Below are 27,886 nucleotides of genomic sequence, written 5' to 3'. Positions count from 1 at the left end.
ACCTGTCAGCCATATCTCCTTCTCTTTTCATCTCTTCCTTAACCAAGCTAGACTTCTAACCCAAATCTAGGGTATTTCTTTCCTCACATTAACTCCAGAAATTAGAAGACAACCATTGAAGAAAGGTGACTCGTTTCAATGGTGTCCTCAAGCACATGGATAACCACCTGCAAGGAAAAAATATTTTTAAAACATTATTATATAATGCTTCCACTGGAAGCCTCTAACATGAACAACCACATTGAATTCTAGTTATTCACTTCTGTGCTGCAACAGTGGCTAACCAAACCGGTTACCCACTGATGTGACATGACCATGGGAAGTGCTCTATTTCCCCCTCGTTCTGCTGCCTTTAGCAGGTCACAAAAGACCAGACTGTGGCAACAGAAAGGCAGCTAGAGGACCAGCCCACCCACCTTACTCCTCACGGGTCCTCTAAAACTAGAGAGAGGCTGGGGAATGAGGGTAATACTGTGCCTGAGATCGTTTGGAGGGCAGCCATGCTATGTATGATTCCCCCATGACTCCTCTGGTCCTACATATGTCCTGGAAGCATTGGGAGATGACTTGGAAGCCACACAAAGCAACATTATAGATGTCTAAACAGTGAATAAGAGGAATGTTTTTTACCTCAGTGTTCTGAGTGACATAAGCTTCACTCTTGTTATCCAGCTGTCATTATGTACCCCTCAACGAAAACATCCCCCTTATTCACCTATAATTCTCTACATGGTTTCATACAAAAGAGAATTAACAACTTCCAACGGCATTCCTTGCGTGCACTGACGCGTGGACGACATGGATCAGGTAACAGCAAGCTTCTCTTGCAACATTTCCCTACACAGCTAATAACGAGAAGACATCTTTCTTTAGGAGTGTCCTTTGGATTCCAAACCCCAAGCCATGCCAGGTCTTCTAAACTGTAGACCAGGAATAGCAGGTGGGCATCTGTTGCTCCCATAATGGAGAATTATCACCTTGGTCATAGGAATGGACGCATACATTGGGGAAAGTCTCAACCAGGGCAACAGTACAAACTCACAATTTAAGCCAAATATGATCAATATGGTTTGTGTGAGGGCTCTAAAGAGGCTGCATCAACAAACAACATAGAAGCAAGTGAGAAACGTGCTCCCTTTCTGGAATGGGGTAAAACAAATCTCTTGTTTAAAACAAACATTAGTCTACGCAGAAAGATGATAGGGAAATCTGAAAAATGTAATTCATACTCTTATACAAAGTGACGAGTCATTCATATGATCTGAAGCTACGGCCGGAAGTCAAACAGCATGCGGTGTAATATCCATTCAAGGCTATACAAACGCCCTTGCCTGGGACAGGCATTTTACATTGTGTGCCACTGCATCATGGACACAAGTCCACAAGCGGAGTCTATCAAAGTTAACTTGTCGTCATAAACCTCAAGGGGTATAGTAAAACGTGTCTCTCATTTTTAGGAACTGCCTTTGTAATTATCTTCATAGTTTGGACAGGATGTTTTTGTTTGACGTTTTAAAATTGCTAATTTGTGGTATTTGAAAAATTACTGTTATGTGGTACTTTTTAAAATGAAAGACATTAAAAACTTTAATTCCTTAATCTAGGAGTGTAAATCCCCAGCAGAGGGCAAGACCAAGCAAGTATGGATACAGGTCTTCATCTCAGCGAGTAGGCGGACACCTTCATTTTGTCCCTGATAAGTTTCTTTCTGGGGCTTTAAAATACATGTTCGACTCTTTTAAAATCACCATATATATAATGCATTCTTTTAATTAGCACACTTGTAGACCATAATCCAAAAAGTGGCAATGTTTTTCATACGGCCCACAAAGTCTACCCAGTCACGCAAAAAACACAAATAAAATCAGATTGAGAGATGAAAATAAATGAATTAATCTGAGCTATTAATTACCCTATCAACATTCCATTCATCTTTGCTAACTAGAGCTAATAATTTAAAACTCAATCGTGGCCCCGCACAAAAAATGGTCATTCCGTCCGAAACTGGTGAACCACATTGCCCATGAATGTTAACAAAAGCCACCTCAGAAGAGTTTTGGCCTTGCCCGGCCTCGTTAATGAGGTGGAGATAGAGTACCTCAGGCACAGTGAGCTTGGGAGCCACCTCTGGGTATACAAACACCATCTGAGGTGACTAGTTTAGCACAAAAAGACAGGACGGAAATGCATAGATCAACTATGTATCCCTTTCAATCTCCAGACATGAAGGTGTAGACTCTGAGGGTTGTGTGTGTGTGAAGTTCCTGCAGCTTTTACTGTGCTGAGACTCCGTCCTGCCTGGGGCCAGCTGATTTTTTAGAGGAGGAGGAGGGAGTTGGTGTGCGAAGGAAGTGAGCGTCGATATCAGTTCCAGAAGAACTGGTTAAGGTTCTGCATCCAAAAGGCAGTATATGGCATCGGGAGACATTGGGCACAGAGGCAGGACCCGCTGACGAACTTAAGTACAGACCACAGTTGTGACCAAAGTTGGTCACATGGAAGAAGATGTATGGGGCAGCTCCCAATGCTGGGAACTCTGGATAGCCCAGTGTTGATGTTGTCAAAGACACCGGCCGTGGTTGTGTGGCATTAGTGGAACCGGGCCAGAGGAGAAAAGAGTGGTGGCGACTTACCCTTCAACCTTGATCAACTCTTAGAGTTCTTTCCCTTCTGTCTCGAGGACTTTGATGATGGATAGGGGTGGGAGGCAGACTTAGATTTGAAGTCAGATCTCAACTTAAGCAGACCCTGACGATCTTCTTGGGCATCAGACAAAAACATTGGAATTATGTCTTGGATCTAGGCACCATAATACATATTTAAGGGGGTCTGTGATCAACATCTGGCCGTTGCACTTGTGACTGGGTTTAAACTCTGGACTGCACTGCAGTAATGAAGAGATAGATGATTTGGAGAGCAATAGCTTTAAACCTGAAGGAGATAAGCTCTGGACCTTCATCAAAATATATGGGGAAAAAAGTTAACTGATTTCAAGGCGCCAAGGTAGAGGGAACTTGGCTCCGGTGATGTCACCACAACTCCACATTCAGCGTCAAGATAAGAGTCAGCGCCTCCTACCAGGGCGGACGGCTATGCCAGAAGTTTGTCTGGAGCCTGAGATATTCAAGAGGTGAGGAAACTGCAAGCAGAAGTATCCGCAGAACTATAGTGATAACTCTCAAGCCTCTGGAGTCAAATGTTTGCCACCATCATGATTTCTCCCGCACTACCGTTACTAACAAGAAGGCTGGGGTATGAGACAAGTGCAGAGCTCTCAGCTCCTAGGTTGTATTGCTGACTACACTACATCTAAACATCAGCAACTCAAGAAGGGCGACCTTAAACACGTCCTATTATATAGTTTGAGGTGCTTACACTTCTATCATGGAAGTGACAGGATTGGAAATCTGTTAGTACAGCTTACGCACAATTCTAGTAGGATGCACTTTATAAGCAGTTACATGAAGTGTTCTTGCAATACTGTTTACAAATTGATGGCACTACATGCTGGATGTCTGGCTTTGCGTTAAGCTAGCTTTCTGAACGGAAACTGTCATTTAAACGTTGCTGCAGGAAAGGCTCGCACCGAGAAACACAGTGTGAGTAATGCTAGTCCTGTGGGGTGGAAGGCCGGAGACTCGTTACCTCTCTGCCCTGCTGGATGAAGACGAGGCAGGTGAAACCTGAGGATTTGGTGTACCTGCTCACGGCCTGGGGCCTGGTAGATACAAGAGGCCGCAGTGCCTCGCCGTATCCCCTTACGAGAGAGTGCAGGTACAAAAGTGAAGGGCACGCTTACCCTGGCGCTGGCCAAGGGCCACCGTCCCCTCCTTGTCTGTAGATTCTTCTGCCCATTACATTAAGTGCTTCGGGGTTTGGCAGCCCGGGGGAGTTACACAGCGCTCCAGGCATGCGTGAGCAGTGCTGCAGCTGTCACTGGGATCATGTCCGCTGCCTGTCTGATCCCAATTGCTCGCTTTCGGCAGTTCAAGGGCAGGCCATCTGACATCGTGTCCAAAGCCGTGTTGGACAGAGTGATTATCAGCCGTTTCGCTGCAGCTGTTAACTTCTCGAGTTACTAAACAGATGGTATTACTTTAAAAACTCAGCCTTAAGGCATTGTGCTTTCCGCTGTCTGTCAAAGGTCAGGGCCTAGAAACACATCCGGATTAGGGGCAGTTTAGCCGCCCTTCAACAGGCTCGTTGACTCCAGCAGAATATCTGTAACTACTGGACTTGGTTGGAAGTCAATGGGACACCCTATAAACGGATTTCTGTAATTCCTCTAGTTCTGAAACACTTTGGCTGGTGGCAGTTACGCCCATGTGGTTTGTGTAAATATTAGTTCTGTGCTGTAAAGAACACATTCAGAAGGGTACTTTGCTGTCTGTATGCGGCCTGCCTTGAAACCGACACTCTATAATTTTCTCCAATGTGTTGCTGTTTTTCTCTTACGGAAAAATACCCGAAATGTGGAGCACTTTTGTGCGTAGTGGTTTTAAATTAGATGGCTGGTGCTTTCCCTCAGATTAAATTTCAATTTCCTTGACCCGGTAGAGTTGTAAAATTAGATTTTTCCTGTGGAAAATAATAATGAAGTGTCTCTTGGAAATCCGAGACAGTGTGTACTACCGCTGGACTTCAGCCCTACTGAAACCGACTGACGCAAACATGGATACCCTCGCACAGCGACAGCTCCTCTATATATGGAAAAGTCATTTTCAGTATAACTGCTGCATTGTTAACCATGTGGAAAGGGTAACGAAATATTTAACGTCTCTATTAAAGTCTGACTTTAGTAAGATTGTACAGTGTGCAGACAAGGCTTACGCGTTGTTACATTCTCCAAACATTTGAAGAGTTATAACAAGAACAGAAGAATCCCTACATGCATACTGGAATGAGTTCTTTTAAGGTGACCTCTTACAAGTAAGGACCCCAGCTCCCAGAGGCCAAGATATGAAAACATAGGATCCGTGCAGGCAAAGGAAAACAAATGTGGATTAAACCAACCTTTTTAAAAGCTGATTGGTGAATGAAGGCACCATTCAGTTGTCAATACTCAACAACTAATCAATCAAACTACAGTAAAATAAATTACATTTAAAAACGATTTTGTGAAAGTCATTTGTTAGTCAAGAGACAGCAACACTTGACTGTTCTTGAAATTCAGAATTGCTCAGATCTACTTTACATACTTCACTAGGTCTCACCTACACCAATCAGTCGTCGAATTAACTGTTCGGGACAATATCAATAACAAGCATTGGCATAGCCAATAGGTCTCGCTTTTTGGACCCTAAAAGTATTTAGTTATGCAGCAGAATATCTTTGGTGCAACACTTATAAGGTCCCAAATGCGAGACCTATTGGCTATGCCAATGCTTGTATTTTTAATCCCAAGCCAATTCTAGACAGGTCATGCCACATTCACGGGCACATATCACATGATGTTTGGGAACACCTAAGATGGAGAAACAAAACAGAGAATTTGCCAATTAAATTGAATACGAATGGATGATAGATTTCAAGCAGGAGCAAGCTAAAATAAAATTCTTTTTGACTTGATAACTTGGGAATCTACAGCCTATATTGTGAACTTTGGCATGTATGAAGCAGTATTTGACAGTATGCAGATAGCTACTTTTCTCTGGCATGGCCGTCGGGTCGCAGCACAGTATACCAGGAAACACTGTTACACAGCAACTGTAGTAAACAGTTGTCAACTGACCCTGAGTAATACGCTCATGTTTGGATTATCAGCTAACAACATTTGGTGTCATTACACTTAACGGGTAAAGCTCATAAAAGAAAAGGACGGTAAAAAAATAAACTTCACTCTTCTTAAAACTGAAAACGTAGACTATGTAAAAATAAGTGGGGGAAAGAACAACCCTGAGCAAAAAAACTCACATCCGGCTTCTCTCTATTCCTTCAGCAGCACAAACATCCCAGCGTATATAACAGAACACAGTCTGCAGAAAAGTATAACACTGTAAATAGAATCAAAATTGCTGAAGAAATTAAAGAAAGACAACGACGGCAGCGCAATGGAAATAAAAGATGGGCCAAAGGACACATTTGATTACTACCGTAGCAGACTTTGCTTACATTGAACAAGAAGCAATATAACCAAAGAGTCTACGCAACATACTACATTCGCATTCTGATACACACAGAGAATCTTTCGGAAATCATTATATTCTTTTGACACTTAATGATGCCCTGAATCAATAGAAACAACAACTCTTAATTTCAAAACATCCGGTTTTAAATATGCCTTAAAAAAAGCAGTTCGACACAAAAACATACACTTTTAGAAATTTCATACAAAACGTTCATGGGAAATGTGAATTTGGCGGTTTTTATCCTGGACATGGACATCCATGGCTCTTTCTGTTTTTTTCTATTCACAGGACGGCAAAAGAGCGATCTAGTTATCAGAACAGAACCCTTGTCAGACATCTTGGAACAGTGTCAGGGATTTAGTGTCACAGGAAAGTAGGTGTTTGAAGTTCACCACTCCGTCCGTGGAACTTTGTTACGTATGGCTCGGTCGCCATAGAGACAGCAAGGTGTGCGCCACGGATGGGAGTCCTTAGTGGGAGCCCATCGGAAAGGTTGCAAGTCAGGGCCCCCGGGGCTAGAGGAGGAGCCGCGCCCTGCCGGGCTTTCTCCATTAGCTCTGGTCATTCTGCTCTCCTTGCTCAGCTGCTTTCACCGCCTACCCGAGCTGGCACACGTTTGGTGAGTAGCGGTTCGGGTCCCTGTACTAGCAATACTTCATCATATTTCGCATTCTAGTTCTCCCCTGTCTGTAAGACCCTAGTAATACATTAAGATTCCCAGTCATTTATTGTCTTGGTAATGAACATCATGTCCACACATATTCCAGATTGCTTTACAGGTTTAGGACTGTATGAGCTATGTAGGCTTGTACCGGGGGAACTTAAAAGAACTATGTTAAACAAGCACTTGCCTTGACACAGAGTTTTCTCTTTTTCTGCTGTCCCACTTGGACGGCCTGGCCAGGTTTGTTATCTTTATGGGGCCATGTGTTTAGCCCCATAAAGATAACAAACCTTTTACGGCAAAAGCAAGTCAGGGCAGTCCGTCCAAGTGGGACAGCAGAAAAAGACAAAAGTGTACGTCATGAACACCTCTTTCCTAATGGCTGGCCACCGTTTAGCATAAACGGTGATGCTGGCCAATGGGAATGAGGGGCGGGGCTTATAGCTCGCTAGTGAAAGCTCCTCAATCTCATTAAATCTCGCCAGCGAGACTGCCCATGTGCAGCCTACGAAGCTCGACCAAAAAATGAGCTTTGGATCAGTCTACTGCTCATCGTTGAATTCTTCTTCTCAAACCCATTTTCTTGCTTCTTATTCAGTGGTTTTCCTTCTCGTGTTTGTCCCTCTATGAAGCAGAGCTTAGTCACCATCATTTGTTTCATTCCACTAACACTCAGGCAACCACTTTCTTTTTCTTTTTAGCACTCCACGGGAGTGCATGTGTTTTTATGCTTTGCTATCCTAAGTCCTATTTCCTGGAATATCCCTGCTGTCCCCACACTCTGCATGCGAGACCCCACTAAACTCATATGCTGTTTCCCCTCCCACTCCAGATCCCGCCAATCATTTTTGTCTTTTAAAAAAAAAATGTAATCCCCCCACTCAGTTCCTTTGCAGCACATAAATTGAGACCCCTGAATCTGAGTGCTGTACCTGGCCCATACGCTGCAAGAGAAGAAAGCAACAGGGAGCACTCTGTTTGCTAACAGCTCTCAAGGCGGGAGAGGTGTGGCGCGCGACCAGGGTGACTGCCGCTGGAATCTGGGGATCACGGTTCGATCCTCGGTGCCGGCGGCAGGTTAACCCAGCACCATGCGACTCTGGGCAATAGCTTGCTTAATCTTCCCGACGGCCCCCAGCGCCTAGAGACCCCTAACGGGTGATTGTGCGCTATAAAAAAAAAAAAAAATAGCATACCCACTTTGTCCAATTTCGTTCAAGGAGGATCCCTTTTGCTTAATCCTGCTTCATTTTTTTGAGAAACGGGGAAATCAATGGAATCTGGGGAACTGAAAGTGGAGGTGATCCGCCATTCATGACCTTCTAACATATTGAGAGATTCTGCCAAGTGATTGACTACCAAGGAAAGATGATTCCAAAGGGATCAATGTGAAAGGCTAGGAGCTTCCAAACAAAAAAACACAGGACTTCATTCCACTCAGTTCGTTTACACAGTAAACTGTAGTTATATTGGCTGTAAGTACTTGAACTGCCTTCCCCTTAAATCCCTTAGGTGCTGAGGGTTTTCTACAGTAGTGCTGAGCCTTAAAAAAAAAAATCAAATGGATTTGGGGCATTTCACGCTTACACCTTTATAACTTTTCCCAAATAAAGTTTCCATGTCAAATATGTGTCCTTTTTTACCATCATCCTGGGGATTCTAAAGGTACCCAGAGTTAGTAGATTCCCCACAAGAGAACCGAGAAAATAGCCAAAATATAGCAATTTTTGGGGAGAGGAAATATGGGGAATATGTGCTGTGCAAGAATGAGCATGTTTTTCCCTCAGTGATAAAGAAAAAGTGCTTTAAGGGGGGGGGGGGGTCAAATGGGACTTTGAAATGTAGAAAGACAAACTCAGTGGATGCAAAAAGATGTAGGGCTAGAGCAGCTAAGGCAAACATGTCTTTATCAACCAGTTGTCTTTTTAAGGAAAGGAGAGCACCCTTCTCTGCAGAAGCGCAATAGCCATGGGCAGGACCTTTGTGAAGATCGGTGGGTCAATGTCAAGCGAAAGAAAGGACTGTAAACTGGAGGTTTCGTGTTCCCATTACAAACCAAAGGTAGTGCCTTTGAGGTCAAAATAGTGGAACATGGAAAAAGGTATTGGAAAGATACAAGGAAAATACTTAATCTTCTTCACCTAAGGACAAAAGGACCTAAACTAAGAGCAGAAACTTGAATGAATTGGGGGAAAACAGAGGCAGAAAAAAAACAAAAAATCATGATCTGGCAAGAGCCATTAGCCGAAGGTAATAATATCCCTCCAGTGATGCAGGAACACTCGTCCACCTATTGTGCAATCTTCTCCTTGGAAAACAAATTGAAGCTGTTTTATAGTAGTGGTGTAAACCGAGCTAGAGGAGGATTGCACTTTCTTTCCTGTGTACCAGGCCGGGCGAAGTACTTGCAAACTAATATTTGGCTCCTGGAGTAGCTGCAAAGCTTGTGATACTATTGGTGAAATTGATAGACCGGAGATTTCAAACTCTTGCAGTGGCTCTACTTTGCTTGAAACATTGACGAGCCTTCTTACAGCACACCAATGTGTGCTGTCACAGAACAGGCCCAGTTACATTGAAACAGTCCAATTCAACAAGATCAAGAGCAGTGTTGAATATTTGTTTCCAAGCATCCTGTACCTCCGTAGCCAACTATGCGGACAGCCAGTTATATGGTCTTGCAAGTTAGCAGTTGCAAAAATAAGATCTACCATTTTCCACATGGCAGGAGTGTAAGTTGTTAGTAAGCATGCAGCATTTTGTGAATGCTTCAATGAGATGCTAGTGCAAACGCTTTGTGGACTGTAATGCCAGGCATTTTCCGATTTCCTGTCAGGAAGTGAAGTTAGAAAAGCACTGACCTTAAGTTTAGCAAATGAGGCATTCTACCAGCCTATCATGTCTTCTACACTATCTTCTGGTCTATGAAATCACCAAAATGTGTTTCTCACAAGCTGCCATGACAGGATCCAACAAGGCTTTGTTAAACAAGCCTTTGCAATGTAATCAGACTCGCCTTTGGGACCTTTTTATGCATTTAGCAATGCAGCACATTAGTCTGGGTGCTGAAACATCTACTGTTCTTTAAGATGAAGGGAAAGTAAGCACCAAACTGCGGAACACACCAGGTATGGGAACACACGGCAAGAAATACTGCCTATCAGCAGGAAATTGTATTGTCCAAAGCTCTGTTTTTAATATAAAATCAGCACTTTCGGTTGGCATATCACTGAAAATACAAGATGTGAAATCAATATTATTGTCTACAGGTGCTTTTTGAATATAAGTTTCTATGGCCTTGAATCTAGGGAATACCAAAGTGATGCTGGTATTTTACTGACCTCTGCTGGTTGTTTTCTATCAAGAAAGTTAAATAGAGGCAGTTGCCAGAAAACAAAAAACGAAAGTCCCTGAGTAGAAAGCAAATCTTGGATTTTTACTGACCTCTTCTGTTTTTTTTTCTATCAAGACAGTTAAATAGAGGCAGTTGAACAGAAAAAAAGTCTCTAAGCAAAGGCGGAAGCAGACAAGTCCTAGGGCTAATCTCCAGATCCCACAAAGTACATACAACAGATCTTCCAGACAGAGCAAGCGCTGTCTAGAATTGATATAAAAAGGAGCAGTGGTTTAGCAGCAGCCACCTACTAAACTACCGGATTTCCTCCACTAAATTTGAATTAATCTCTACAAAAAGTGAGGTAAACTAAGATCTCGGCAGCCTTTTTAATGGTCTTGTTGTATAAGGTCAACTTTGATCTAGTTTGCAGCAGAGCAGCTGCTGTTGCAATTGTGTTTGTGGGTTGAATTCCCAGGGTCTGAGCACTAAGTTGCCTGATGACATAAGTAGAATAAAAAAAAAGTTAACAATAAATATATAGAAAAGTAAGAAGACCAATGAAACGTGGCTTATGGATATCAAAGTTTGGACCTGCCAAGGATGGGAGAAGCTCAATCCAGTCCAGAACAACTAGTGGTTTGTGGAGGGATAGGCAGAAGGAATGCTTTGGAGACGTTCTACCTGTGTTACTCCAAATTATGTTTTATTATTCACAAAAAACCAAGAGAATAATATAATGATGGTCTTCGATATTCCCTTGAAGTTCAAATACATCTATTCTGGTGACCTTTCTCCGTTCTGTTTCTCTTCTCTAGGGCTTCGTGTGGACCCACCGACATTCCTCGGAAAAAAGAAGATTCACCCAGGTAAGTATACACAGTTGTTTAATTTATAGCATTCACTTTCTATTCTCCTCTCTCTCCCTATTGCTGGTTTTCCTTTTGTCTCTTTCCTCTACGTTTATATGGGTAGTACCAAGGCTTACGCCAAGTGATATATAGTGGGCCCTAAATCAAAATGATTTTGCAGTTTCAACAGGAATCCCATAAAGAACCCCAACATCGACAGAGGGACTAGAAGGCAAAAGCTGTGCAAGTTATAGTTAGTGTTGCTTTTTGACTGGCTCACCAGGAACACATAGTTGTGGATTCCAGTAAACCCACTCTCTCTTTATAACTCCCTGAAGGCTGTTTTACCTGGTCTGAGAACTTGAATATTCCCAATGTCCCAAGCTTCCTTCAGGTAAGGGACAATGTAAAACGTGTAAAAAAATGGAAGTGTGAAACAGACTTTACAGTCTCATTAACTCTCCCCCTGGTGGCCACAATTCTCCTGGGCTGTGGTGGGATGCAAGGCGTCTAACAGCGGCATTGACCAATCCTCAATCCAAGCCTCCTCGTCCTACTCTGCATCTTCTGTGTTCTGGTCTCCGTGTTCCTCACTGCTCCTCACCTCTCAACCTTCCTTGAGCTTCTCTGACTTCCCTTATCCTTTCTCTCTCTGTTCGCCGCTCTCTCCTAAGCTTCTGCTTTTACTTCTGTCTCCTCCTTCCCCTTCCTGCCAGAACAAGCCCTTTTTAGGTCGAGCCTGCTCTGGCAAGACTTCTTTTAAGGGGCTTCAGAAAGCTCACCACACGCTTGTGCGTGTGTTTTTGTTTTTCACAGGCTTTTGGGCTTTGCATGCGTCTTTCTAAGAAAGATAGCACGCAATTGGGCAAAGGCAGCTGCATGTCCCGCCTTTGCTACGCCCACGGCCTATTGCTTGCGATTACCCGCATGGGCCACTTCTGTTTTCCATTATCGTGCACAGACGCGTGCGCAATAATGCAAAACAGATGACTTGCTGTGGCGCGCGCGCGCGCACCACTCGCGGGCTTGTTTTTATCTGATGCTGGATCCAAATCTGGCCAGGTGTAATCAGACCCACTGAGTTTTAGAGGAACACATTTCTCCAGTTAATACACTGAGGAATTTGTTCTAGCAAAATCCAGCGAAGCAGCACCGTTTGCACACTTCTCGGACTCTGAATTTTACTGCAAATGCTGATTGCTCTCGATATCAGATCAACATTTTCACTCAGAATGAGGCAATAATCCTGCAATGCCTGAGATGCACTGAAAACATCGGAAGTTGCCATCCTAAGTGACTGTCTCAGGCCCAGTCTTTTGGGGCTTCCTAGCACCCAACAGCCCCGCATACGCCTAGAAGAGACCTCAGTTAATACAGCCTGCCTCAGTGCCGCGAGGTCACGTACTGTGTGTATATTGCTTTTCTGCTTTCTGCAGAGGTCCGTGCACCCGCATGTCAGTTTTTCATATGTCAGTTTGGATTCAAGCAGCCCACGCAGGACTTTTCTTTTGAAAAATAGCACATGAACACAATTTGTATTATGTTTCTTGAATGTTGATCATGTCAACTGGGAATCAGTTTTCGGAAATATGACATTAATTTGCTTTCTCTATTTTACACTGGCACGTTACACTGAGGAGAGAGAAAGGTGTCGGTTGAGGAGGTGCTACCTTGTAGGTTGCCGTTCTCAAGTCTCGAACCTGGGTCTTTCCATTACCCTGATTTATACATTCGCCCTCATGCTGATCTAGTGGGCAGGAATGCAGCAAGATGAATTAACTCAGGTCCGCAGGGTGTTCTCAGAAACCAGGAGGTACATGTAGGTTTCCAAGGGCACAACTGTTGTGGCAACAGCTAGCTATAGCAACGACGTATTTTCAACGATGAGTTCTCAGGATAGCCTTCCACAGGCAGAGAACAAGCATGCACTGCAGCAATAGTAATTTGTCTTTTCAAATCCCGCAGCCCGGTTATAAAAACATAATTACCCGTTTCGGGGCCCTGGCCCTATGTTCCGTTGAAATATGCTACTTTATTTAAATTTGGTGAGTTATCTCTCTCCGTGGCATCTGCTATCAAGGTTACTCGTCGGCGTCTAGTTAACTTTACCAAATGTTCAGCGATACATAAAAAACGGATGGAGCATTTTCATCCCCGCCCACAGATCACTAGAGTCAAACCTGCCAGGTGCCATTCACAACAAATTAGTCTTACTCCTTTTGGCCAATATTGCCGGGATGCCCCGTCTAGACGGAAACTGTTTTCAGCTAGATGTTTTCTGATCCAGAGTTCTTTCTCACGCACAGCTGACGATGCAGTGCAGGAGGTGCCCATAATCTGTCACGCGTACTTCCGCATCAGAAGTGCCAGTGATCTCCTGGTTTCACCACTGTGTGATGTACTAATGGCCCATACAGTGAAACTGTACCCACTCTTCACCAACATTTTTGTTGGTATTTGCAAATAGGGTGTAATCTTAGGGTCCATATTAATTTTCAAATTGCCATAGATCACTGTATGGCAAGAGCCGAGGAGTCTGGTGGATGGCAGTGAAATGGACCAATCTTTTGTTGAAAAGAAACCACGTTTATGTACATGCATGAATGAATTGGTAAACCTAGCATCGCGTGCTTTATTCACCACCTAGAATAACATGCACAATAAATATAGCACGTACTCCAAAACAGTCCTTCACCCTTAACAGTCACCAATACACATTGGTCTACTGAGCCTAAACCTGTGTACTAACATATACCCCTTCTGCTACTCCTCTCGGAGACCTAACAAAACTACCCAGAGCCAACGACCTATACTGGTCACACTCTTGGGCCTTGATGTGAAATTGGCTATTCAGCACACCCCGCACAAAGTTGTGTAAAACCAAGGAAAGTAGATGGTGTCCTTGCCTTTCCTTTGTAAGGGACATGAAGTCAACAGCAGGAGAAAACAAGCATTGGCATAGCCAATAGGTCTCGCCTTTGGGACCTTACAAGTGTTTAGCCATGCAACAGTTGATGTTGTTGCACCAAGGATATTGTGCTGGATAACTAAACACTTATAAGGTCCCAAAGACGAAACCTAATGGCTATGCCAATGCTTGTTTAGTTTTCCCTTCTTACTCAGTTGTCTTCACCCTTTTCCCTTTACCCTTCGATTCTTGTGTCATCCTTCTCTTTCTAGGGCATTCGCTAGAAAAACTGTTGAGGTTACAAAGCAACCGAGAGAAAGCAGTGTGGCACTAGGGAGTATTTCCACACATGAGGGTGTGAACCACAGAATTTAAACAATATTCAGAGTTTGGGAGTAAGCAAGACATGTGGAAAGAGGAGTAAGTGGCTTTCACTCCGTTCTACCAGTGATTTGTATCCTGTAAATTGTGTAGGATAAATGCATCTGCTATTGAATCTGTGCTCAAACTTGACAGATTAAACTGCTGACAGGTTAGCTTTCATAAGGTCAACAAACCAAGATGAAGACTGAAAAAAGTAAAAACTATAGCAGCAACACCCTTAAAGTAATGTCCAGCAAGTGCAGAGGATTAATTATTGACTCAACAGGACATGCAAGGTTGCAAATAGGGCTTAATTGGATCTTTTTTGTGCCTGAACACGTCACATAGGAAGGGTAAAGCAAATAATGAATACAGCAACAGATTAAATAATAATGTATCACTGACACTGAACGTACAGACAAGAGTTTGCAGTTTTCGACTAGTACATAGAATGATGGTATTATCACAACTCCCAAATGAAAACTTTATAAGCCATCAAAAGTTGAAAGTCTGAGTGCACCTGCTAGGATTTAAACTGATAACAATAAGGTCTGACCACTGCCTCTTACTGGGCGATTTCAACATCCACATGGATAAGGAGGACGACCCGAACAGTATCAAGCTCAAGGACATCACTTCCTCCTTACAGTTTCTGCCGTATCTTCGTTCTCCTACACACTATAAAGGACATACACTAGACCAAATTTTCTCTACTGTTCCGGTGGTCCTGACCTCCCTTGCCCCTGTTTTATGGTCAGACCACTTTTTAGCGGATTTTGAGATCCCTCTCACTATAAAGAAAGTAGCTAATGGACAGTGGCGCGAGGCGCTTCTCTCCAGAGCGTTCCAGCATGTCTCTCCAACCATGCTCTCCAAGGCCTTAGAGACCCACACTTGCCTGCTCACAGGCTCGCTCGCAACGGACCTTGATCTGTTTCAGGAATGGCTGACGCAACAACTTGCCGTCCTTGCCCCCCCCCCCATTCCGCCGAAGACGCGTTCGGTCAGGTCCTCTGCCCCTTGGTTTTCCCCGGCTTTTGCCGCCAAACGACGGCAATGCAAACAAGCCGAACGGACTTGGCGCAAATCCTATGATGCCAGTACGAAACCTACAGGGCAATGACCAGAGACTATCATCGCGGCGAGCAAAAAATCTTATCTGGCCAGTAGAATTGATGGCGCCTCTAACTCCTGCAAAGAAATCTTCAGGATAGTCAAAGATTTCATCTCCCCCTCCTGGACCACCCCCAAACTGATGCATTCAGAGTCCTGGATCTCTGAACTGGCAGACTTCTTCACCAATAAAATTAAGACTATCCAGACCTCTTTCGGGTCCGCCAAGTTGAGCCCCCTCTCTCCTCAGGACCCCTCGATCCCCCCCAGACCATGACCACTCCTTCCCTCTGGTACTTTCCTCTATTGTCTCTCCAGTCCTCCCTAGACCTCCTCTCTAAATTAAAATCAGGCTCTCCTCTTGACCCTTGCCCTGCTAAATTTCTTGCACAAATGGCCCCTACCCTTAATCATCACATTAATCCCATACTCAATCTTTCGCTCAACACAGGTGAAGTACCACAATCTTGGAAGCAGGCCTTCATTTTGCCTCTTCTGAAGAAAAGCAACCTGAACCCTGAATCACATGTCAATTACAGACCCATTTCCCTTCTGCCAGCGCTGGGGAAAGTGGTTGAAAAACATGCCCACACCACTCTGTCCCACTTTCTAGAATCTAATGACATTTTACACAAATCCCAATCTGGCTTCCGCTCTAATCTGAGCACCGAAACAGCTTTGCTTGAGGTCACAGAAGTGATTAAAGAAACCCTGGACAGGGGAGGAAAAGCTATGCTGGTGATGCTTGACCTCTCCGCATTCAGAAAAGGGGGTGGTGATGAACAGAGTGTCTGAATTAAGCAGACCACTCTTACCCAGTCCAAAGATCAGGGCTTGATCCATCACCGTTATTTAGCTCACTGCCCCATCCCAGCTCAGAACCTGGCTATATGCAAATTAGTCTGTCCCTGGCCCAGTGCATCATGGGAACAGGGCAGACCAAACTACCAAGCCAATTCTTCACCAGAAAGGAGACAAGCTACCGGGGACCGGTTTCTGGCATTTCAGCCTCGTCGGCCCGGCTTGCTTGAATCCTGATGGAGCAGTGAGCAAGGGACTCATGTCTGAGTATACCCTGCCACACCTATAGTGGCCAAAAACGATTCAGAAAAGGGGGTGGTGATGAACAGAGTGTCTGAATTAAGCAGACCACTCTTACCCAGTCCAAAGATCAGGGCTTGATCCATCACCGTTATTTAGCTCACTGCCCCATCCCAGCTCAGAACCTGGCTATATGCAAATTAGTCTGTCCCTGGCCCAGTGCATCATGGGAACAGGGCAGACCAAACTACCAAGCCAATTCTTCACCAGAAAGGAGACAAGCTACCGGGGACTGGTTTCTGGCATTTCAGCCTCGTCGGCCCGGCTTGCTTGAATCCTGATGGAGCAGTGAGCAAGGGACTCATGTCTGAGTATACCCTGCCACACCTATAGTGGCCAAAAACGATTCAGAAAAGGGGGTGGTGATGAACAGAGTGTCTGAATTAAGCAGACCACTCTTACCCAGTCCAAAGATCAGGGCTTGATCCATCACCGTTATTTAGCTCACTGCCCCATCCCAGCTCAGAACCTGGCTATATGCAAATAAGTCTGTCCCTGGCCCAGTGCATCATGGGAACAGGGCAGACCAAACTACCAAGCCAATTCTTCACCAGAAAGGAGACAAGCTACCGGGGACCGGTTTCTGGCATTTGAGCCTCGTCGGCCCGGCTTGCTTGAATCCTGATGGAGCAGTGAGCAAGGGACTCATGTCTGACCTCTCCGCAGCCTTCGATACCGTCCCCCACGATCACCTCCTATCTAGACTCTGGGAGGTAGGTCTAAGGGGGACGGTGTTTAGATGGTTCAGGTCTTTCCTCACCGACCGCCAGCAAAGGATCTGGGCCCCACCTTTTTCTGCCGCAATGCCGCCTCTGGAGGTCGGAGTGCCGCAGGGCTCAATTTTGAGCCCCACACTCTTCAACATTTATATGACCCCTCTGGCGGCACTTGCGGAGGACTTTGGGGCCCAGATCGTGTCATACGCTGATGACACTCAACTCCTGTTTACTTGTGACAGGGGTCATGATTTCGACGGGGCATCCATTCGGGTCTGCCTTGGGGCTGTGTTCGACTGGTTTAGTCAGCACAGCCTCAAGTGTAACTCCGACAAATCCGAGGTGCTTTTCTTCGGTTGCCCCACTGACCCCAAATGGAAGGAGTGGTGGCCGGCTGCCATGTTCCCTCCCACTGGTGACTCTGGGGCTGCAAAAAACCTGGGCATTCAGGTTGATAACTGTCTCTCCTTTAGGGCTCAGGTGTCGGGCCTAGCCGGCAAATGTTTCGCCATCCTGAAGATGCTGAGAAAGTTCCTGCCGCTTCTATCCTTGGAATACAGAAAGACCACTGTCCAGGCCTTGATTGGATCAAGGCTGGACTACTCCAACGTCCTTTACCTTGGACTGCCAGACTATCTCCTATCACGTCTTCAGGTGGTGCAGAACTCGGCGGCCCGCGCCATCTTCGGCCTCTCCCGGAGAGCAAGGGCCAGTGAGCTTCTTAGAACTCTTCACTGGCTACCCATGAAGAAGCGGATCAATTTCAAGGCCCTGACCATTGCGTTTAAAGCTCTGCATGGCACAGGCGCCCGTTATCTTCAGAAATGGATCAGTTTTTACTCACCATCCAGATCCTTGCGCTCTTCAACCCAGGCCAAGGCAGTCACTCCCATGATCCGTCGCGCCCGCTGTGGGGGGCGCTCTTTCAAACATCTCGCCCCTCAGCTGTGGAATGATCTTCCACTCTCTCTCAGATCCAACCCTAATCTGTTGGCTTTCAGGAAAGACCTGAAGACCTTGCTTTTCCTGCAATAACACCGCCCTGCTGAGCTATGCCCCCTTCATTCGTCCCGTCTTTCTCCACTCTGGACCTGTGAGGCTCCGACAGCACCGGGACACTCCTCGGAGTAGCCGTGCGCTATAGAAGCACCCCCTATAACAGAACATAACATAACATAACATAAGATCTCAGAAGAAGGTGCTTCACCAATTGAGCTGCATCACCGGTACAACTCCCTTTATAACATAAGAAGGAAAGTAGCTTTAATAGCAAATTGAATTACTCCAATCTGAAATCTATTTAATATTTTATGTTGTATAAGGACAGTTGCTAGAGCAATTAGGAAACAACTACTATTTAGCAATTTCTCTGATTCAGGACACTCACTAGTAGGCGATCAATTCACACCAAGATACACATAACTCATCCACAGATCATGTTTGGAGTCATAAAAAAAATCATTTTGGAGAAACTGGAAATGAAATATGAAATCACTGGTAAAGGGGCACTGTAATGCAAAATGGCAACATAGAAAGCTACTACTATATAAGGTACATCGTATTTCTATCACCTTCAAGGAATAACTGAGTTTGAATGGCTTGGCTGCTGGTAGGTCAGTTTTTGGACTTCAATTGCATAATACAAATTAAATTTAAATAGTCCAATTTAAATATGGTCAGCTATTTAAAAAACAAGACTTTAAAAGCGCAGAAATGCCCTGGCTCCTAATTGTTTTTCATTTGTTAACCCTCCCGGGATGGAAGCTCACATGGGCCAACAGAGAGCTTCATTTCTATTCATAGCAAAATTGTGCATGCTGCAGTCTTCATCTTTGCAAGCAGCCTGATGGGATTCTGTAAATCTTTGGTTTCCTGGGAATTAATGCTCCAGATTCCAACCAATCTGGCTGCAAATATAAAAGTAAACATTATCTGTCAGTGCAGATTTACAGTAAAAGGCACGCATCTTTTGTGTCCATTCTCCCAAAAGAAGCCTATGATGTCAGCACTCTTGAGGATCTCTCTTTCTTCAACCACGGGGAAACAGCCATCTTGACCTTGCATATTAAAGCCAAGACTGAAAGTTAAGCTCTTACCTCTATTTTCTTTAGTAATCATGCATTCATGAAACCACACCAAATCATTCTGAACAGGAAAACAAGGCCGGCCATGATCCTCTATTGCACTATTAGCAATATAACAACATCTGTTTTTTTTCCTATTTAATGCGCTCCCTCTTCATGCAAGCAAAAAACCTAAAGGCAAAAATAGATCTAAAAGCCTTAACGAACCAATGTAAGTCTGAAATTGCACCTTTAAGAATTCCAGGAGCAGCTATTCTTCCTATCGTGCAATGCAGGGTCAATAAATCAGCCCCCCCCCCCCCCCCCAAGATAACAGTGACAATTTTTGACAAGTGACACATACAAAATAAATCGAACAAAAACAAATAATAATACCCAATATGAATGACATTGTCTTAATAGTGCCATAAGGGCTTTTAAACTCTAGGGCATTGTGGAAGTGTTCAAATATATTTCAACATGTTGATAAAAGTTATTTATTGGACATCTTTATACAGCTTGTATGAGATCTGAACGCATCAGGGCGCCCTTCAAAGGGAAACTATTGTACATGACTGTGTTAATACATATGTACAAAGGCAATATGTTAATATATTCAATAGAAAATCAAAATACAACATGAGGTACAACATACATTTAGAACTCCATACAAAAATTAACACATTTGCCCAGAGGTGACTATAAATCAGAATCACAAACAGAGCAGTGTCAAGAATCTACAAGAGAAGTGCAGTCAGACTATCAGAGGAAGTAATATCATGTGACTGACAATAATCTAACTCAGTTCAGTATATCGCCGTAGATCAACATGAGCTCTGGGGAATAAAATAAATATAAAAGAGGCAGAGCTCAGTAATTAGTTACTGGATATAGCTAAAAGCGGATCAAAAAGAAACCGGTTTGATTCTCGCTTGAAGTTGAATAGAGAGGTGATAGTAAGACTTGAAGGCAGAACAGAATTCTAGACTCTGGGAGCACATCCAGAAAAATATTGGTTCAAGGATGTTTTTTAATCGAATAATTGTGTTTTGAGTAGGAGACTCACAGTCGAACCCAACATACTCAACTTGTCGAACAGTGAGGGTGAGCAAAGTTTATAAGCTTGTGCCCCAGGCATACAAGTTTGCAAATTGGTCTGCAATCAACAGGAGCCAGGATCATGTGCGCAGGTCAAGGTTGATATGATCAGATTGGCCACTCCCAGTGATCAAACTTGTGAAGCATGCCAGAGTTAAGTTTTGTTCTCGGAGGAGAGATTTGGTTCTACCAATAAGTTGAAGCTGATGACAGGCACTACCAGAAATAGTATTAATATGTTTATGGAGGCTGAGTCGAGAGTAAAGAGGAAACCCCAGTGATTTCACATGATCAATGATGAAAAGAGTGCAGCCTACGACGTTGATTCAATCCAGCTATGCCTGGATTAGAAAACAGCAGAATTGCACTCTTGATAATATACAAATCTGGATGACTGGGCTAATAAAACAGTTTATTTCCAACCAGAGGCTATGTAAGGAGTTCTATTTATTAGCACTGAATGATGCACAGTCTTCTAGGTTTATATGTTATCAATAGTCTAAGCAATCACTGTAATGTCTTCAGAGGAGAGGACCTTCAGGTAGAGCTGCAAGTCATCAGGATACTGATGTCATGAAGTGCCCTATTCTCTCATAACGTCACCCATGGCTCATGATACAGGTTAAAGAACAAAGGTACTACCACTAACCCCTCAGGGACGCCTTACCATACATTAATTTAGAGTTTAAATAAGATGACTATGATCAACTGTGTAAAAAACGGCCAAAATATCTAATACTATCAACAAGCTAGTGTCATCCTTGTACCAAACATACCGGGCATCATCCAGAATCTGCTGGATGCCGTGTGCAGTTGGTTGACTGCTCTAAAATCATACTGAAGATCATCAGGGAGATTATTTAACGGTTCCTGTTGGTTGCTTACACATATTTTGAACAGACACTGGATGCAAATTACTAAAGTTAAACTTCCATGCCATGCGTTTCTTTTTTTAAATCTGAACGGTTCAGGGGTGCCTTCATCCCATCTACTCAATATCAAGGGAGCGTCTCTTCACAACTGGGGCCCTTAACAGTGAAGAGAAGCTCAACATCAAGTGAGTGGCTCCCACAATACTCAAAGTTGAGTGGCTTGAAGTTAAAATCCAGAAAGTGAGGACATCGAATGAGAGAAAGTAAGCCAGTGAAGAAAGGAATGATATGGCTGGGTATGGGTTGTCAAACCTATGGTGACTGATCCTTTAGCCTCTTGGAGCTGGTGGTCTGTGAACATGAGCGATCAGGTTCACCTTGCTGAGCCATCCCTCCCTATCCAAGAGTCTCCTAAATGACAATCGCCCCTCTTTCTTATTCAAGAAGTACACCTGTCAAAGACAGCTGGCACAGTGACTCAGAAAAGACGAGGAGAGTAACATTACAACGAAAGAGAAACAAAGTATAGAAAACACTGAAAGATGTCAAGTGGAGATAAAACCACTGCAGAAATCAGAGTTGTCAGTAGATATTAGGTTAAAGAAAGGCAATGGTGTATTGTGATCTTTCTCAGTGAACTGGAAAAAATGACTGTCTCACTGACCGTGCACTGTATCCTGGGAAGGTTACCAACTTCTGAAACTATGTGCTTACTGCCGTTTCATTTTAACGGCTGACCTTATGCTATGCATTTTCACATCCCCATTCATGCTGACATGGGTAGGCTGGTATTTTCGTTTTGCTGAAAGGGCTGACCTTTTCAAAGCTTTGGCTTGTGACACCACTATGAGAGAATTTCTTGAACTGCAAGCCGTGTTGTCTGCTCCCAGTGATAGGATGAGAGCTGCACAACTTATTTTAAACATTGGGTAAAAGGAATCAAATGGATAGTTGAGGTGCCGGAGAAGCTGGCATGCAGTTTGCAATGGTTTGTTTCAGAGCTTCTAGACTCCCTGGTGGACGGGTGGGCATTCCCAAAGAAGTATAAAAAAGTAGGCTGTATAAACTGAAGTTCTTTGCGAAGGAGAAGAGACACCTTTTTGCACACCACCTGTACGTTTTCCTGTGCTTCCTCCCAAGACTATGCCCTTTTCAGCCAGCCTTTAAGGTACATTTGAAACCCCGGATGGCGAAAGGCGGAGGAGAGAGACAATACTTATGTAAACAATGTTGGCACTAAGTTCAGGTGCATTTATTCATAAAAGTGACCATATTGGCAAGTCAGAGCAAATGTTGATACTCTTGTCAAATAGAATATGAAAGTAAGTTCCTGGAGGTTTATAGATGCAAGCCACTTCCAAGAATTGTTCCAAGAGTTACCAAATACCACATGCTAAAAGGAAAACATTAGTTCAAACTGTACAGACATATTTTGGGGGCAATGAAGTACTGGCAGAAAACAATAAAACCCTGGGCTCTTCTGATCTGCAACCATTTCAATAGCTTTTAAGAGACTACATTATCTGAAACCCAAGTAGAAACTCTGGAGATTTCCCGTATTCTGGAGAACAGAAGGATGCTGGGAAAATGTTAATGGATGGCATAATCTTTAGGACTCATTAATACTAGGTGATGGAGGATCAATATTCTTGTAAGGTGACAACTACCTTCTACAGGGAATGGGTGTTCCTTGATCATTCGTGATAAAATGAGCTATGCTGTTCAAAAGGGATACATGCACATTTGTTGGCTGAGTAAGTAAAACAGGCAGACTGAGCAGCAGGTTGCGCTTGGAATGATATCTGCATATTCTGCAAGATGTATTATGGGTAGATGACTGCTTCCCTTTGGAAGTTTGTCTGTTCTTAAAAACCTTTAAACAATTTAAAGGTTAATAAATGCCCTCTTCTTGCGTTGTAGTAATCACATTTAGGTACCTATCTATCATTATTCTTGTCTTCAATTTCTGAAGATCTAGGGACAAATATAATTTTACTGTTATTGGGCATACTCACAGCTTTGTCCTGAATGTATGAAGATGAAGAAATATAACCCTCGGCCATGCATCCCTGTGCATACACTGTTCATGGCTTTAGCTGTAGGGTCCCCATGATGTTTATTGACTTGCAGTCACTTAAGGGAAGTTTCCACTGGACTCAGAAGCTGACACAATAGGTTTTTCTGCTGCTTCTGGTGGCAAATTATTTTAACAATATTCTAGTTTTCGTGGTTATAAAAGGCAGATCCTAGACACAATATGTCTGTCTTGGGGGGAGGAGGGGGTACTTTCAAAACTGAGACAATGCAGCAAAAACACCAGATCTTACAAACCGGAGACATCCCACATCAACACCAACACAATTGCATTAGTTCTTATATATCTCAACTGACATGACCAGATACCATCCATCCTGCAGACAACATACCCATCTCCAATCTCTGCCCAACACTACAGTCAATACATCACATATCATGAAATGACACTTACCCTCTAAACTAAGAGAATCAGGACCGGTACCCTAGGCCAATATCCTGACTGGTCCCTAAAAGGAGTTCACAATGAGCCCAAATCAATGTCTACTATGTGTCTAACAAATGAAAGGCCTATAGAGGGCCACATGCACCCAATACTCTAAACGAGCTACTGTTACAGCTTCACACATGCCGAGACATTACAATCACCCAATTTTCAAGCCAATATTGAACCTTCCTTTAGGTTGGACATTCAATCTCTGCGAACAGCCAACACACAAATAGTAGACTTCAACCTCAGCAAACAGCCAACACACAAATAGAAGACAAAGGACTTTAACTATCCTGTATAAAGCACTTTTACACATGAACTATGAGATCCTAATTCAAAGAATCTAGAGCATGGCTGCGATTACTTTTCTAGTGGTCATGGTCTGATGCATTTCTCAAACGAACTACAGAAAAAGGGCGCCTGTGGACAACCAAGGCACTGCTTGGGACCAGGATGTATGTGGCACTGGTTTAGGCTAGGTACCCAATGTGATTCATAATCATTAAAAAGTAATAAAAAACACAGTCTAGAATGCAGGCAGCAAATTCAAGCAGTGTACCTCCATAAACAAGCGTTGGTTGGTACCTATTTCCACTGTTAGCCTAAAGGTATTAAATAGAACAAAGGTAAGAAAGTCAGGAATATTGCCCCAAAAAAGTCAAATGATAGATTTTGCCATAGAACTAAGTACAAGTACATGCAAATCATTCAGTTTCTAAAGACTAATTAAGGCCACAAGTGACTTTTGCAAACAGATTTAACAATATGAGCAAGGTCAGTTACTTTTGGAATGTCACATATTATCTTCGAACTTGAAAGAAAATACATACCCCATACTAATAATACCTCAGGAATGCCAAGGTCACTTTAGTAATGTTTATGCCTAAATGAAAAATGGGATGAAATCCTGACTCACCTGTAGATAAAATGTTATCTGACGCAGTCCTCCTCCTGGCAGGGCTACAGTTTGTGCTCTCAGACTGTCTCTGTGAAGGAGGCCGATCATGCACTGGTTGGGTGCCTGCAGTGGGCATAAAGGGGAGGAACAAACAGTTCATTGAGATCTGTGAATAACAAATGTAGCCATCTTTTAGAAAGTCTGTAGAGGTACATAACTGGAATGGCATGGTGAGCCATGGTGAGCCAAAAAACGATGGATTTAGGCCCAGATCTCTGTACTGGGGTGAATGTCTGACATTGTTCTACATTCCGTCCATCAATTGTTCTTTTTGCAGAGGTACATAACACAACAGCAAAAGAAATCATACCATATGGACAGAGCAGAGGGCTGGGATATCCATCTGGTTATTTAAAAAAGGACAGGTGAAAACCACCTGCAAATAATATATCTTACTTAAATTAAAGGTGTTCACATTTCAGCAACTTTTATCCCCATAACTGCTGAGGTTTTTCCCATGTTGAAGATTGTAAAAAGTACCCAGGGTTAGTGTATTCAGCTGAGGGGGCCCAGGATTATAGCCAACATTCTGCATTTTGTTTTTAAAAATGGAACAAAGTAGTGTGCAAGGAAGCATATGTTTTGTTTTTTCTAAAAATAGAATCAACAAAGGTGTGCTATGATGAGATTACCATCTTCCCAACTTTCAGGAACATGCACAGTGTAACAAAACAGTTTTTTGCCACAGTGTTTGCATTTTTCTAAGTTGCAGTTTACTTTTTCCAATTGTTTGTTGTTTTTGTTTATGTGCAGCTTGTGAAGGAAATGTATAAAAAGCACAGGTGAGTGGGGAAAGCTATACAAGGCAACATTCTGAATTCAGTAAGGGGTCACTTGTGTAGATCGCTCATGGTTTTCTTAAATATACCAATCTATGAATAATTAAATAAAGAAAAAATGATGGAAATAAGCAGGATAAAATAGACATAGGAGATAATGTTTTCACCTGTAATTATTTTCCCCAATGGCAATTAACATAAGTGATATACTGTTACATCCATCAAACTCGTCTGGTCACAGGGATATAAAGTATTTGCTGTTTACCCAAAAACATCTGATAACTAGAACTAACAACTGAGTTGCATGTTAATACTATTTCATTGTGCAACAAACATGCGGCAAATGATATGGCACAAGATGATGAATGAAAAATGTATATTAAGGAAACGTATGCATTTTTTAAATGTGTCCACGACACTGAGTTCAGGAATAGTAGTTATTTCTACAACTCAGAATTTGGGATTCCCATACTGTCTTATGGTCCAGATAGCATTTCGCAAAATGTGCTATTACTTGCACAATGGCTTATATTTAAAGGCCAAAAATTGAAAGAAATACAATTGAGAATGACAAAGGGTCTGCTATTCTGTATTCCCCCAAATATCCCAATAAAAACGGTACCTCGCTTGTGTGGATAGGCCTAACCCCTGCAAAAGGAAAGGCCTTAAAAGGCAACATAGAGATAACAAAATATTTGCCTTGTAAATTGATCTGTTTTGGTGATGTGGGTAGCTGCAGCAGTGGGATCCAGGCCTAGGACTGGGCCTGGCCACTACACAGGGAAACCAATCAAAGGCATTTTTGAAAACTAGACATCAAGGATAGGCCAGGGCGGTGTGACTTGCATTGATCCCACTATGGTTTCATACACAGAGTGCTCTGGAAATCTCAAACTTTGACTAAAATTATTTCTATGAGGGAAGGTTCTAAAATCTAGGGAGGAACTATAAAATTCCTGTCACCCAGCATTCCCACCCTTCTCCTCATTAAAACTGTATTCCCCCACCCATGTGGCTTGCCTATTGTCCACAAAATGATAGTTCCCAAGATGCGATGTGGACATATCACATTTTCACAATGAAAACTGACCCATTTTGGTGTTGTAGCTCCGCACGTTCTTGATATGAGCTCTGATTGATCTCCCTAACATCCAATTATGGGAATGCTCACAGTTAAACAGGCTGCACTAAGGCCCATTTGCTCACATTTTGTAAAAAGCCAGCGTCAGTCAGGGGTATCCCTAAAGAAAATTCATGTGATGTGTGCAGAACAAACCACCATATATTTGATTTGACAACCAGTCTCACCAAATGTACACTGTCTATACGGCGTCGAGAAGAAAGCAAATGTATAATGTGAGAAAATGACCGAAAATTAGGAAATCTGGATTAAGTTAAGCATGCAAATGTAAATTAGAGGTCTACTGTTGTCCAAAACCATATAATGGGGTGCTAAAATATAATTTTGTGTAGAGCAGGACAGTAACAAAATAAGTATGTTGATAAAATCAGCCAGATGTCATCAGGATAGCAAGGATGATCATCAGGAACTAACAACATGCCTAGTTGTCACACAGGCCGGCAGTGCTTGGAAGTCAGTCCTCCGAATTTCCATGATGTCTTTCAATACACATGGGTGCGGAATGTTATTTTCACATTGTAGTCTTGTAGTGTATTTCCTCTAGAACTGGTTGCCAAGACAGCATCTCAGTGGCACAGCTGTGAATCTATCCATGGGCTATCACGTCTGCGGGGTGGAAGACACTCTCAGACCTTCTCAGCCCATCCAGCTTCTCCATCGAGTTGTAGATCAGCATACAACAGCTGTCCTCAGAATTATAGACCTCGAACGTTATGTTGCGTTTGCTGCGGAAAGTGATACAATCAGTTCTGTAAAAGACTTGGCAGAAGTGGTTCACATTGAGGCAGAGGATGGAGTAGTTTCTGTCCTGTAACTCCAGTTCTGTAGTAGGGGTATCTCTGTTATAGTCATAATCTAGTGAATAGTCCCGCCCATGTGCGTGGACCCCGGCAATCAAAAATAATCTCTTAAATTGTCAGAAAATTGCAGAACTGCAAAGACACTTAAGAGAAAATGTAAAGACAAATAATGCAGCCTATATTCACAGGCTACACTGTCCAGTACTTCAACTAGAAAATTCCACCAAAAATCCACAAACAGCAAAGCCTGTCCAGATTTCCCTTGCTTTAACAGCAAACACCCTCAGAAATGATAGAGAGGAAGGCATGGACAGACAAGCCCCATAGGCTGCCATTATGTGGCTTAAATAGGATACTGTGCCTTTAAGAGAACTTTCCAGAACTTCTCCCAGTATCCCAGAATGCATAGCAGGTCCCTCTCACTTTCAGTTCTTTTTGAAGGCGTAACACGCCAGACCTGTCGCATTCCTCAA

At 43.2% G+C, this 27,886-nt stretch overlaps 1 protein-coding gene across 2 annotated transcripts in view; it reads right to left on the bottom strand.

Moving 5' to 3' along the window:
- Positions 1-27,886, bottom strand: part of ASH1L (ASH1 like histone lysine methyltransferase) — a 709,056-nt gene that overhangs the window by 404,241 nt on the left and 276,929 nt on the right. For both annotated transcript variants that reach the window (XM_078670708.1, XM_078670709.1), the window contains exon 4: positions 24,652-24,756. In XM_078670708.1, coding sequence (XP_078526834.1) covers positions 24,652-24,756 — 105 coding nt within the window. The remainder of the gene's footprint in view (positions 1-24,651; positions 24,757-27,886) is intronic.

This window comes from Lissotriton helveticus, chromosome 12 (genome assembly GCF_964261635.1).
Source record: "Lissotriton helveticus chromosome 12, aLisHel1.1, whole genome shotgun sequence".
In the NCBI taxonomy this organism is placed as follows: Eukaryota; Metazoa; Chordata; class Amphibia; order Caudata; family Salamandridae; genus Lissotriton; species Lissotriton helveticus.
This window is presented reverse-complemented; position numbering and strand designations above follow the sequence as displayed.